This window comes from Calonectris borealis, chromosome 21 (assembly GCF_964195595.1).
Source record: "Calonectris borealis chromosome 21, bCalBor7.hap1.2, whole genome shotgun sequence".
Taxonomy (NCBI): Eukaryota; Metazoa; Chordata; class Aves; order Procellariiformes; family Procellariidae; genus Calonectris; species Calonectris borealis.
Window position 1 is genome coordinate 339,373 of NC_134332.1, and position 9,874 is coordinate 349,246.

The window sequence follows — 9,874 nt, forward strand, 5'->3', positions numbered from 1 at the left end:
CCCCGGGCTGGCGCTTTGCTGTGGCCCCGGCAGCCGCTCACCCAGCCCAGCCCAGCCCAGCCCTTGCTGGGTTGCAGTTTGACGGGCACGCCGTGCTGTTCAGATTTCTGTGGCTTCCGATTTCCGTCTTATTTTGTCTTCTGGGTCAACCGAAAATGGAGCAGGAGGGGATCTTGAGCACCCGTGGGCAGGGCGCTGGGGCAGCAGGATTTCAGGGTCCCCCAGGGGGCCAGGGCTCCTGCCTGGCTGGCCTTTTGCTGGATGATGGAAACGTGGAAAGAAGCAAACCTCAGAGAGGCGACACCCTTTCCAGGCTTTCTGCTATCGACCCCGCCGAGCACCAGCCTCCAGCACCCCCAGCCCTCCCAACCCCAAAGCATCAGGCACCAAAGGGCAGCAGCGGCAGGGGGACAGTTTCCAGCGGGTGCCATGCCTGGCTGGGCCCCCACCCTGTGGGCAGTCAGGGATGAGGTCCTGGGTACCCAGGCACCGGGGAGCAAGCGGGGACACAGGGTGAGCCAAGGGGATCTCGCCCCACAGGGTTGGCACCCAGCCTGGTGTGCACTCCGGCCCTTTGCAGGGTCCCGAGGTGCCCCGCAAGCAGCTGCCTGCAGTGACCCCGCTCCTGCCCAGCCCGTGGGAGCAAGGCTGCAGGCCAGCCCAGAGAGCAAACCCATCGTTTACTGGCAGCCGAGCTGAAAAAGGGGCTTTTCAGAGGTTTCCCTACAGGCTTGATCATCTCATTGCTTCTGCCCTCGGGGGCACAGGCTGGTGGCAAACCAAGCTGCAGAGGTGATGGTGTGGAAAAGCTAGGTGTCATCCCCCAGACACTTGCTTCTCCTGGCTGGGCTGGCACCCTTGATCCCCACCAGCTCAGCCCCTGGTGCCCACCCCAGACCACCTGGCTGGACTGGCACCACCCGGCACGGCCACCATAAGGCTGCCTCAGCTGGACCACCAGTGCCACGTTGGCAGCCCCACGGCGAGGACAGCCCAGGCTTCCAGTACCTCTCCCCTGCCCACCCCGGGGCTGGGGGCTCTGCAGCTCCCGTTACGCCCCCTCCCGGTCCTTCCATGTCCACAGCATCCACTGGAGCAGCCTGCAAGTGAGATCCCACTGCACTTCCACCCTTCCCAAAAGCAGCTATGGAAAAACAGCAGCTCAAACCGGGTGGAAGGTGACCCCCGCCACACTCCGGACCACCTCTGCTTTGGGGGGAGCACAGCTGCGACAAGGTGTCCCTCCAGGGCCAAGCTGCCACCACTCCCGGTGGTGGGTCAGGCTGCAGGCAGCCAAGAGCCGGGCGTTGCTGGCACGACGGGGACACATCTACCCTATTTGGGTGCACCGCTCCAGCCCCACCGTGCCCCTGCATGTAGCCAAACACGTACCTCTGGGCTTCCTGGCACCATGCAGGAGCAGGGATGCAAGGGAGGCAAGGAAAGGGTTAACTCGCTCTCATGCCCCAAAGAACTGAGATTTATTTCATTGCCAGAGGGAATATGATTAAGAAAAAAAAAATATCAAAATCATCATCAACTACAGCAGGCTCAAAGGCACGGGGGTGCTAGCAGCATGGACAGGACGGTGGCCCCCCTGGGCTGGGACCCCCTGGGGAAAGATGGTCCCTGGGCAATCGGGCTGGGGCAGAGGGACAAGGGCTGGAGAGTGGAAAGGGCGCAGGGGACCCAGGGTGATGCTGGGCACAAGAGCCGGGGAGGACCCCCCCACCCCCTCCAAAAGAAGCCCTGCCAGCCTGCCCATGGACGGGCGAAGCTCTCCTATGCCGTGGGGCGAGGGGCGGCTGGGGCTGCGAGGGCTCACCTCCAGCCCCACGCTCCAGCCCTCGGCTTACCCCAGCTGCCTGGGAAGGTGGGCACAGCCGCCGGGGACCCCGGCCCTGGGCCCAGCGCCCCAGCCCTGCTCTACGTGACAGGGAGAGGGCACCTGGGAAACTAGTAATCACTACAAAGATTTTTGCTTTTTAAAAACTACAACCAAAAACCATTTAAAAAAAAAATAAAAAACCCACCCCCCTCCCCCCACCCACCCCTCAAAAAAATCTAAAAAATACTTTTTTTCTGGGTCTTGCAGGAGAGTGGCTCGGCTGGGCTGGGGCCAGGCGCAGGCGGCTCCGCTTAGCGCCCCGGGCATGCGTGGCTTCGGTGGGGTGCAGTGGGGCAGGAGCAGCTGCCCCCCAGGAGAGGTCGGAGGGGGGGCGACGCTGCTGGGACCTGTAAACTCACATAACTGGGAAGGACTGGGAGCAACCGCCTGCCTCTCACCCCGCAAAAGCCCTAAGGCAGCCCAGCGAGTGCCCAGGCAGGCCCTGGGAGCAGGAGCGGGGCCATGCCTGTGCCTTCTCAGGGCGAAGGGGGGGAGCTGCCCCCAGAGAGCCAGCCCAGCCGCAGTGTCGGGGCGGCACCGTCGCCAGCCCTTGCAGCCCCCGGTTCAGTGGCTGCTGTTGCTCATGGAGAGCCCAGGTTGCAGCGCTTGAGGGAACATCTCGGCTTTGTGGAAGGGCGGCATGTAGACGGGAGGGGAGGGCGCCAGGCTGTAGCCCTGGGACGTCACCGGGATGGGCAGGCCGGTGGGCACCAGGGACTGGTTCATGTCGTACATCACCCCCTCCGCCTCATTGCCGAAGGGCAGCAGCAGCCGTTTGCCTTTCTGACGCCGGTTGCAGAACCAGACCCGGACCACCTGCGAGGGAGGGAAGATGGGGGAGGGTGAAGGGGGTGAGCCCAGGCGCTGTGCGGGTGACAAGGAGACCCTTCTGCTGGTGGCATCTCCACAGCACCCTGACCCGCCAGCACAGCACCCTCCCTGCCACAGCTCCTCCTGGGGCTGGGCTCGGACAGGCTGATGGTGGCTACCAGCCCCGGACACTCTCCCACAGCTCCTGGTATCGAACTGGCCTGATGTGGGTGCTCAGGAACCCACCCTGCAAATCCTCCCAACCTACATCTTTGTCCAGGTTGAGGTCCTCGGCGATCTGGGAGATCTCCTGGGGACTGGGCTTCACGCACTTGCGGAAGAAGCTCTCCAGCGTCCCCTTCACGTTGGTCTCGATGCTGGTCCTGCGTTTTCTCTTCCGGGCTTGGGCCAAAACTTGCTCTGCATTGCACATCTGGAAATGAGAGGAAGGCCACATGCTTGGTCACAGGGCTAGCAATGTCCCACCAGGCTCTGGACACACATGCAGCTGGCTGCAGAGGTCTGGGAGAGATGGGGACAGGCTTTGTCCCTGTGAGTGTCCACTGAGCGTCACCCCACTGCAACTGGGGCCATTCCCAGTGTCCCAGCACTGCCTGTAGCTGGTGCAGGGGAGATGGACACGTCTCCCTACATCTCTTCAGGCTCCCCAGGGAGCAGCAAGCTGCACCTCCAGCGTATCCCGAGATTCCAGCAGGACCTGGTTGCTCTGAGACAGGAGCTGCCACAGTTGTCACAAGGTGTCTGTGGGGGGATTTGGGCTCCCTCCAGCCTGGCAGAAGGTGATACCAGTGGTTCCCCGCACAGCCAGACTGAAGCCACGGCAATGAGATGCTGCTATGGCACGAGACACCTGCCGCTCCCCTCCTCTCTCCCAAAAAGCACGCGTAAAAGGGAAGAGAAGCTACAGCTTGAGGGCTCGTCAGTGTGTGGTACCCCCGACTCCCGGCCCTCCCCAGCCCCGCACCTCTTGCATGTTGTCCGTGTTCTCCGCCTCGTTGAGCCAACGCTGCAGCAGCGGCTTCAGCTTGCACATGTTCTTGAAGCTGAGCTGGAGCGCTTCGAAGCGGCAGATGGTCGTCTGGCTGAACATCTTCCCTGCGCAGGCAGGCAGGGCGTCATGCACCGCTCCTGCCCCCGCGCTGGGGGATCTCCCACCTCTAGCAGCCCCCCAGGATCCCCCCTCCAGCATCCTCTATCCCTGGGGATGGGAGACCAGGAAAGGCATTCTCCCTGCTGCTTCAGCAGGCGTTTAAAGCACTGAAACACTCATCAATAAGCAGCTGTAGCTATTTTAAACCAGTTCCTTGTTATCCAACTCTGCCAGCTTGAGCGAGTACTTCACAGGGTGAGGGAGCCCCAGAAGCCTGGGGCTGGGTGCTCACCACCTCCTTTGCAGGTTGTTAAGGAGCAGAAATCTCCATTGCCCAGGTGCTCCATCTCCATCCCAGGCCTTTCGCTTTCCCCCGGGTGGGGGGGGGAGACAAGGACCCTTACTGGACCCTTACCGTAGAGGGTGCCCAGAGCCAGCCCCACGTCAGCCTGGGTGAAGCCCAGCATGATGCGCTTGTGCTTGAGGTCCTTGGCGAACTGCTCCAGCTCCTCTGAGGTTGGTGCATCCTGGCAGGGGCACAGATAAACTGAGAGGGGACAACTCACGCCCAGGGGCTGCCAAGAGCGGGGTCTGTCGATGTGTCGGGGTCAGTGTGGAACGAGGATGGGGACAGGAGAGGGCTCGGCTGAGCCCTTGGCAGCACCGACACCCACCAGCCGCTGCCACCTCTGGGCGATGGGGTGGGTGGCAGAAGGGTTTTCCCCAACCCCTCAACAAGGGGACCCCAAAGTGCCTCTAGTCCACCCTGCCCCACGCAGGACCCCCTGGACACCCCCCCGACCACAGCACACCGCCCAGCTCACACCACGCTGGCGTGGCAGAGGCCCAGGGTGGCACAAGGGCCCGGGGACAGAGAGCAGGGCCCGGGAGCACCCAGAGCTCCTGCTCTGCCCCAACATGCCCTGGGAACGTCCCCTCTGCCCCCATGCTCAGACCCTCGCGGCCTGACCAGAGGCACCACTGATGGGCACATTTGCTGATGGCCCCAGCATCGCCCCACTCCCACGCATCCCACGACATGTCCCCACGGGCTCAGCTATCCCGGGGCGTGGGCACCCACCTCCCCAGCCCCTCTCCCGCCTGCGCCCCGGGCAGGTGAAATGGCTCAGACGAAGCAAATGATGAAAGGGCCCATGACTCGAGTGGGATTCAAACACCTCCTTGCCACAACCCGGCTCTCCCCTTCTGGAAAGCTGCTTACCCAGGTGCTTCCCTTCCTCCCTGCAGCGCAGCCTTCAGCTGCTGCAGGGGCATTTTGCAATCTTTTACCCCATTTCCACATCTGCAGCGCAATTTCGGATTTTACAGACGTCCCTCCTGCCACCAAGTCTCGGCTTTAACTCCCGGCGTACACCGGCAGCAAGAAGTCCGGAGCACCCCCGCCACGGGGCAATCCTCACCCTCCCTCAGCCGGGAAAAGCCATTCCCCGTAACCCCCGCAACCGCGGCAGGCTGCGACTCGGGGGACGCGCACCCCTCCGCGCTCCCATCGTGGCGTGCGTGGGAGGTCCCGAATCCCCGCGGCACGTACCCGGCAGCAGCTCCGCACAAACCCAGCCAACACACCCGCAACAGTTCGCAGGAACCTTGCAACAAACCCCGGCATCATCTGCCGCTGCTACCCCCGAGGCGTGCTTGCCTGGGAGGGACGGGTTTATATTATGCCAAGATTTAAAAATACTAAAAACAAACCCAAAACACAACTGCCAGTCATGCTGATCCAGCGCTGCCACCCCCCGAGGCTCCCCCTGCCCCCGGGCTCGGTCTGCCCGCGCCCCGGCAGCCGTGGGTGCCCGCGGAGCCCCCGGCGGAGCGGCCGGGGAAGCGGCCTCAGGGCCGAGGGCCGGCGGGGGCTGTCAGGAGCCGGGCTGCGGCGGGGCAGGGCCGGGGGGACCGCGCTGCACTGCCCCGAGCGTCCCGCCCGAGCCCGGCTTCAGCGCCGTGTTCAAGGCACGGCCACAGGGCATCGTGTATATGGGCCGTGCATGCAGCACCGCCTATAAGGGACGGCCAGCACAAGTGAAAGCGGCTCCCCAAGTCCCCAAAACCACCTTTCTCACCCCAGTGCAGCCTCCCCCGAGGCGCTCCCTCCGCGGAGCAGCTGACCCAGCTGGGACGAGCCGCAGCGCTGGGACACGTCGGGCCGCTTTGGAGCTTCTCCCGGGGGCACCGGGCGGAGGGGACAGGCAGGACGGCACCGGCGGGGCCCCCGCCTTGCAGCCGGGCCGGGCCGGCGATGCCCGGGGGTGGCCAAGCAGCGGCCCGCCCCGACGGGGCGGCACGGCAGCGAGCCCAGGCTCAGCTCCCCGCCTCCGCAGCGGGGCACGGAGGGGAGCGCGGTACCTCCGAGGCGTGCCGGGGCACCCCGTGTGCCGGGCGGAGGGCAGCGCGGCAGGGCAGCCCGTCCCCGTCCCGTCGGGTCTCACCTCGTCGCCGCTGTCGCTGGAATGCCCGCCCTCGCTGGCGGCGCCGCTGGAGCTGCCGCTGCTGCCCAGCCCGGAGAGGCCGCCGGAGCCCGGCTGCAGGGCGGCGGGGCAGAGCTGGGGGCCGGGGAAGGCGGCGGCGGCGGGGCCGGGGAAGGGCGGGCCGGGCAGGGCGGCGTTGGCGGTGCCGGGCGGCGCGGGCCCGGCCCAGGGCGGGGCGGGCCAGGCCGGCCCGCAGCAGGCCGCGGCGCGGGGCTCGGGCGAGGGCTGGCGGCAGGGCCGGCCCGGGCGCGCCTCCGCCTTGGCGGGCGGCCCGGCGGGCGGGGGCAGCCAGGCGCGGGCCGGCGGCGGGTCGCGGGCGGCCTCGGGCTCGGCGGCGAAGGGGAAGAAGAGCGGCTGGGCGGCCGCCCCGTCGAAGCCGCCGCGGGGGAAGGGCGGGCCGGCGTCGGGCAGGAGGCCGAAGGGGGCGGCCGGCAGCCCCCCGTCCGGGCTGAACATGCTGCCCACCGCCCTAGGGCTCCATGCGGGGGCTGCGGGGCTCGGCCCGGCCGCCCGCCGGCCGCTGCCTCCCTGCTGCGGCGCTGCCGGGGCCTCTGAGGGCGGCGGGGCCGGGCCGGGCCGGGCCGGGCCGTATGGAAATGGGCCCCGGCCCCATTGGCCCCGCACCGGTGGGTCGGGCGTGAACTTGATCCCGCCGGGGGGGCCGGGGGGGCGCCCGGGGGGAAGGTGCGACGCAAGGTGGGCCGCGGCCCGCCCGCACCCTTCCCTCGGGCCGCGAGGAGGAGAGGACGGGGGCCGGCCCCGGCGGGCGAGGGACCCCGCTGGCCCCGCTCGCCCCGTGTGCGGCGAAGGGCAGAGCCCCCCGCGCAGCGCGGTGCTCGACGGGGCCCGCGTCTCTAGATGTTGGAGCAGCAGCGGCCCCAGGGTCTCCCCACCGGGAAGTCCTCAGTGCCGCAGGGTCTGGGCACGGCCAGGGAGCCGGGATTGCTTTGGGGAACGGGGGCAGCCGCCACGGCGTGAGCCAAGGCTGGGGGCGCAGGCAGGGATGGCAGCCTGCCTGGGGCCGCAGCAGCCCCTTGTCTGCAGGACGGAGAACAAGCCCCGGGGACACTGGTGCCGTCGTGCAGTGGGAGGGCTGTGCGAGCACTCGGCCATCCCCTCTCGGCCCTCTGCGACGCGTGGTCCCAGCGGCGGGGCCTCATGGCTCCGTGGGGTGTCCTGCAGAGTGCTTCATGGATAAAGCTGGGGCTCCCCGGCTCCCTTGCACTCCCACTGTCCCTCTCCTCTTCCTCGCCCTGCAGAGAAAGGCCATGTGCCAGAGGGAGCGTGTCCTTCCCGGAGGCCTGTGCAGGCAGAGAGGCCCCAGAGCTCTGGGTGCGCCGCTGGGGAGCTAATTGCAGCCCTGGCTATCAGGCCCATCTGCTCCACAATGGAGTGCGCTTGATACTTTCTCTATCTCAAGGGCTTTCCTCTCACACTGCCCTTCACAATGGCGCTATCGGGGCCGGCTCCAGGCATTTCCCCTTTCCGTCCTTCCCGCCTCGGCACCGGGAGCTTCCCCAAGCCTGACGCTGCCGCCACGTCAGGCTCTGCTGGGATCGGCCTGCCCGATGCTGGCTCCTGGTTACAGGCAGGCATCGGCGGCGCGGGCACCCCCTGACCCCAGCCAGGGCAGGGCAAGGGGCGATCCTACTGCCTGCACCGCTCCCTGTTTATTAACCCGGATTACCGGGAGCCTGCGGCTGTCTCGCACTGGAGATATGCCGAAGAGATAGGCTGGAGGAGCCTCCCCCGCGGCAGTGGGGTGGGGATGGGGCTGCTGGTGGGACTGGTGGAAGGCGCTTGATGCTGGTTATGAAGCACTTGCTTTGGCTCCCGAGAGGGCTGGCACCCAGGGACTCATACCCAGCAGCTGGCACCCAGCGGCTGGTACCCAGGGACTGGTACCCGCAGTGCCAGCAGCAGCCCCTGGCCCAGCACATGGCACTGCCACACACGGTAATGATATTCCTATAAGGAAAAAAAAAAAAGACCAAGAGGATGAGCTGGAATTAAAGCCCCTCCCCAACTCCTGGCTGGGCATGGGCCAAGCTGCCCATCCCGGCTGTGCCAGGCTGCTCTGGGGAGGGAGGGCAGCCCAAGGAAAAAAAACTGAGAATGCAAAAATCCACGAGCCCTGCAGCTGCAGGACCTGCCTGGCCGGGAACCACTGCCCAGACCTGGTGAGGCACCTTTCCCTGCCGGTGCTGGATTCTGCCATGCCAAGGGGAGAGCCGGGCCCTGGGCCGAGCTGCCAGGGCTGCCGGCACCCAGGCGCCGTGCAGGCAGGCCTGCCCTGCTGCCTGCCCCTGCCAGCGGGCAGAGGAAGTCTCGCTGCGGGACTCCAATTGCAGCCATCAGCCCTGCTCCTCCCGGGCTCCCGCTGCGGCCCAGGGTTTCAGAAGATCCTTGGCCGGGCAGTAACTCCCCTTCCCTTTGATTTATTGTTCTCGGGCCGGACCCCCTCCTCCTGCCAACCTGCTCTTTCTCTCCATCCCCCCAGGAAGCCCCCCAGCCCGCCAAGGCCTCAAACGCATTCCTGCTCTCTTTCATATACAGGCGGAGGGGAAGGGAGACGTTGACTTTGAACCGGCCCCTTTGTAGGAGCGGGGCCCATTGTGGCAGTGATGGTTTTAGCTGGGGGATGTGGAGGGAGTCAGTGGGGTTTCTCGATGTGTGCCCCCCCCCATACATTTCAATGGGGCGATTTTGGGGGGGCTGTGTGAGATGCCCGGTTATTGTGCGGGGTCATTTTGTACCGATGGCCAGGGCTTGGCCATCCGTCTCCTTTGGGGCAGAGCCTCCTGCCTGCTCCAGGAGGAGGAAGGATGCGTCCCTCCATCACCCCTGTGGCCAGAGCCCGCTCACGCTCCAGGCTCGGGCCCAGCTCTGCAGTCTGTAACCCAGCCAGGGATGGATGGGATCCTGGTAGGAAAAGGGGAGCAGAAAGAAATGCCTCTGTCCTCCCCGGCTCACTGAGACGGCAGCAGGCTGGGGGTCAGAGATGCACATTTGCTTGTCCACCCTTTGCTGAGTGTGCTGGTTTGGTGTTGGTTTGGCTTGGAGACAAGATTTTAAGAGAGTGCATGACCCAGCCCACCCTTTCTCCTGGGGCAGGTGATGGAGAAGCCATTGGGGCTGTGCTGGATCCCCTTGAGTTTCACCCCTAAGGCAATCACACCTTGGCGGGCTGCAGCCCTGCACACGGTGGGTCAGGGCCCCATGGTCAGGAGCCCCATGGTCAGGAGCCGGCCACAGTCTTCACCCCAGGTCAGTCTGGGGAGGGCTGGGCAGTGGGTTCAGCTTCAGAAGCCCTGGGAGGTATGCCAAAGCTCCTCCAAGGCACCACAATTTGCTTGGCTGCTGACCTGGGTGGATGGGATGGAGGGTTGGTGCTTCCAAACCCGTCTGAGGTGAAAGTCCTGGAGGATGGTTTGGTCCAGATCTGTCCCCTCGTTAAAAAGGCCTCTGCATTACAGAGCCCGGGGTGTAATCTGGGTATTGCCCACATCACCGCAGTGCCTGAACACACCAGCCAGTCTTCCCTGCTGTTTTACAGCTGGGGAAACTGAGGCACAGACA

At 65.7% G+C, this 9,874-nt stretch overlaps 1 protein-coding gene across 1 annotated transcript; it reads right to left on the reverse strand.

Annotated features, from left to right (window-relative positions):
- Nucleotides 1-113: 113 nt before the first annotated feature.
- Nucleotides 114-6,751, reverse strand: LOC142091236 (POU domain, class 5, transcription factor 3-like). The gene is made up of 5 exons (XM_075170161.1): nucleotides 6,257-6,751; nucleotides 4,225-4,336; nucleotides 3,684-3,814; nucleotides 2,967-3,131; nucleotides 114-2,704 (listed from the first exon to the last, which is right to left on the reverse strand). Exons 1-5 carry the CDS (start codon nucleotides 6,749-6,751, stop codon nucleotides 2,453-2,455), a joined length of 1,155 nt encoding a protein of 384 aa, XP_075026262.1. The 3' UTR covers nucleotides 114-2,452.
- Between the last annotated feature and the right edge of the window lie 3,123 nt (nucleotides 6,752-9,874).

Coding starts and splice junctions, on each gene's coding strand:
- LOC142091236 (XM_075170161.1), bottom strand. CDS start 6,751: ATGTTCAGCCCGGACGGGGGGCTGCCGGCCGCCCCCTTCGGCCTCCTG. Junction 3,815..4,224: donor GGCTCTGGGCACCCTCTACG/GTAAGGGTCCAG, acceptor CTGCCTGCGCAG/GGAAGATGTTCAGCCAGACG. Junction 3,132..3,683: donor ACACGGACAACATGCAAGAG/GTGCGGGGCTGG, acceptor TCTCATTTCCAG/ATGTGCAATGCAGAGCAAGT.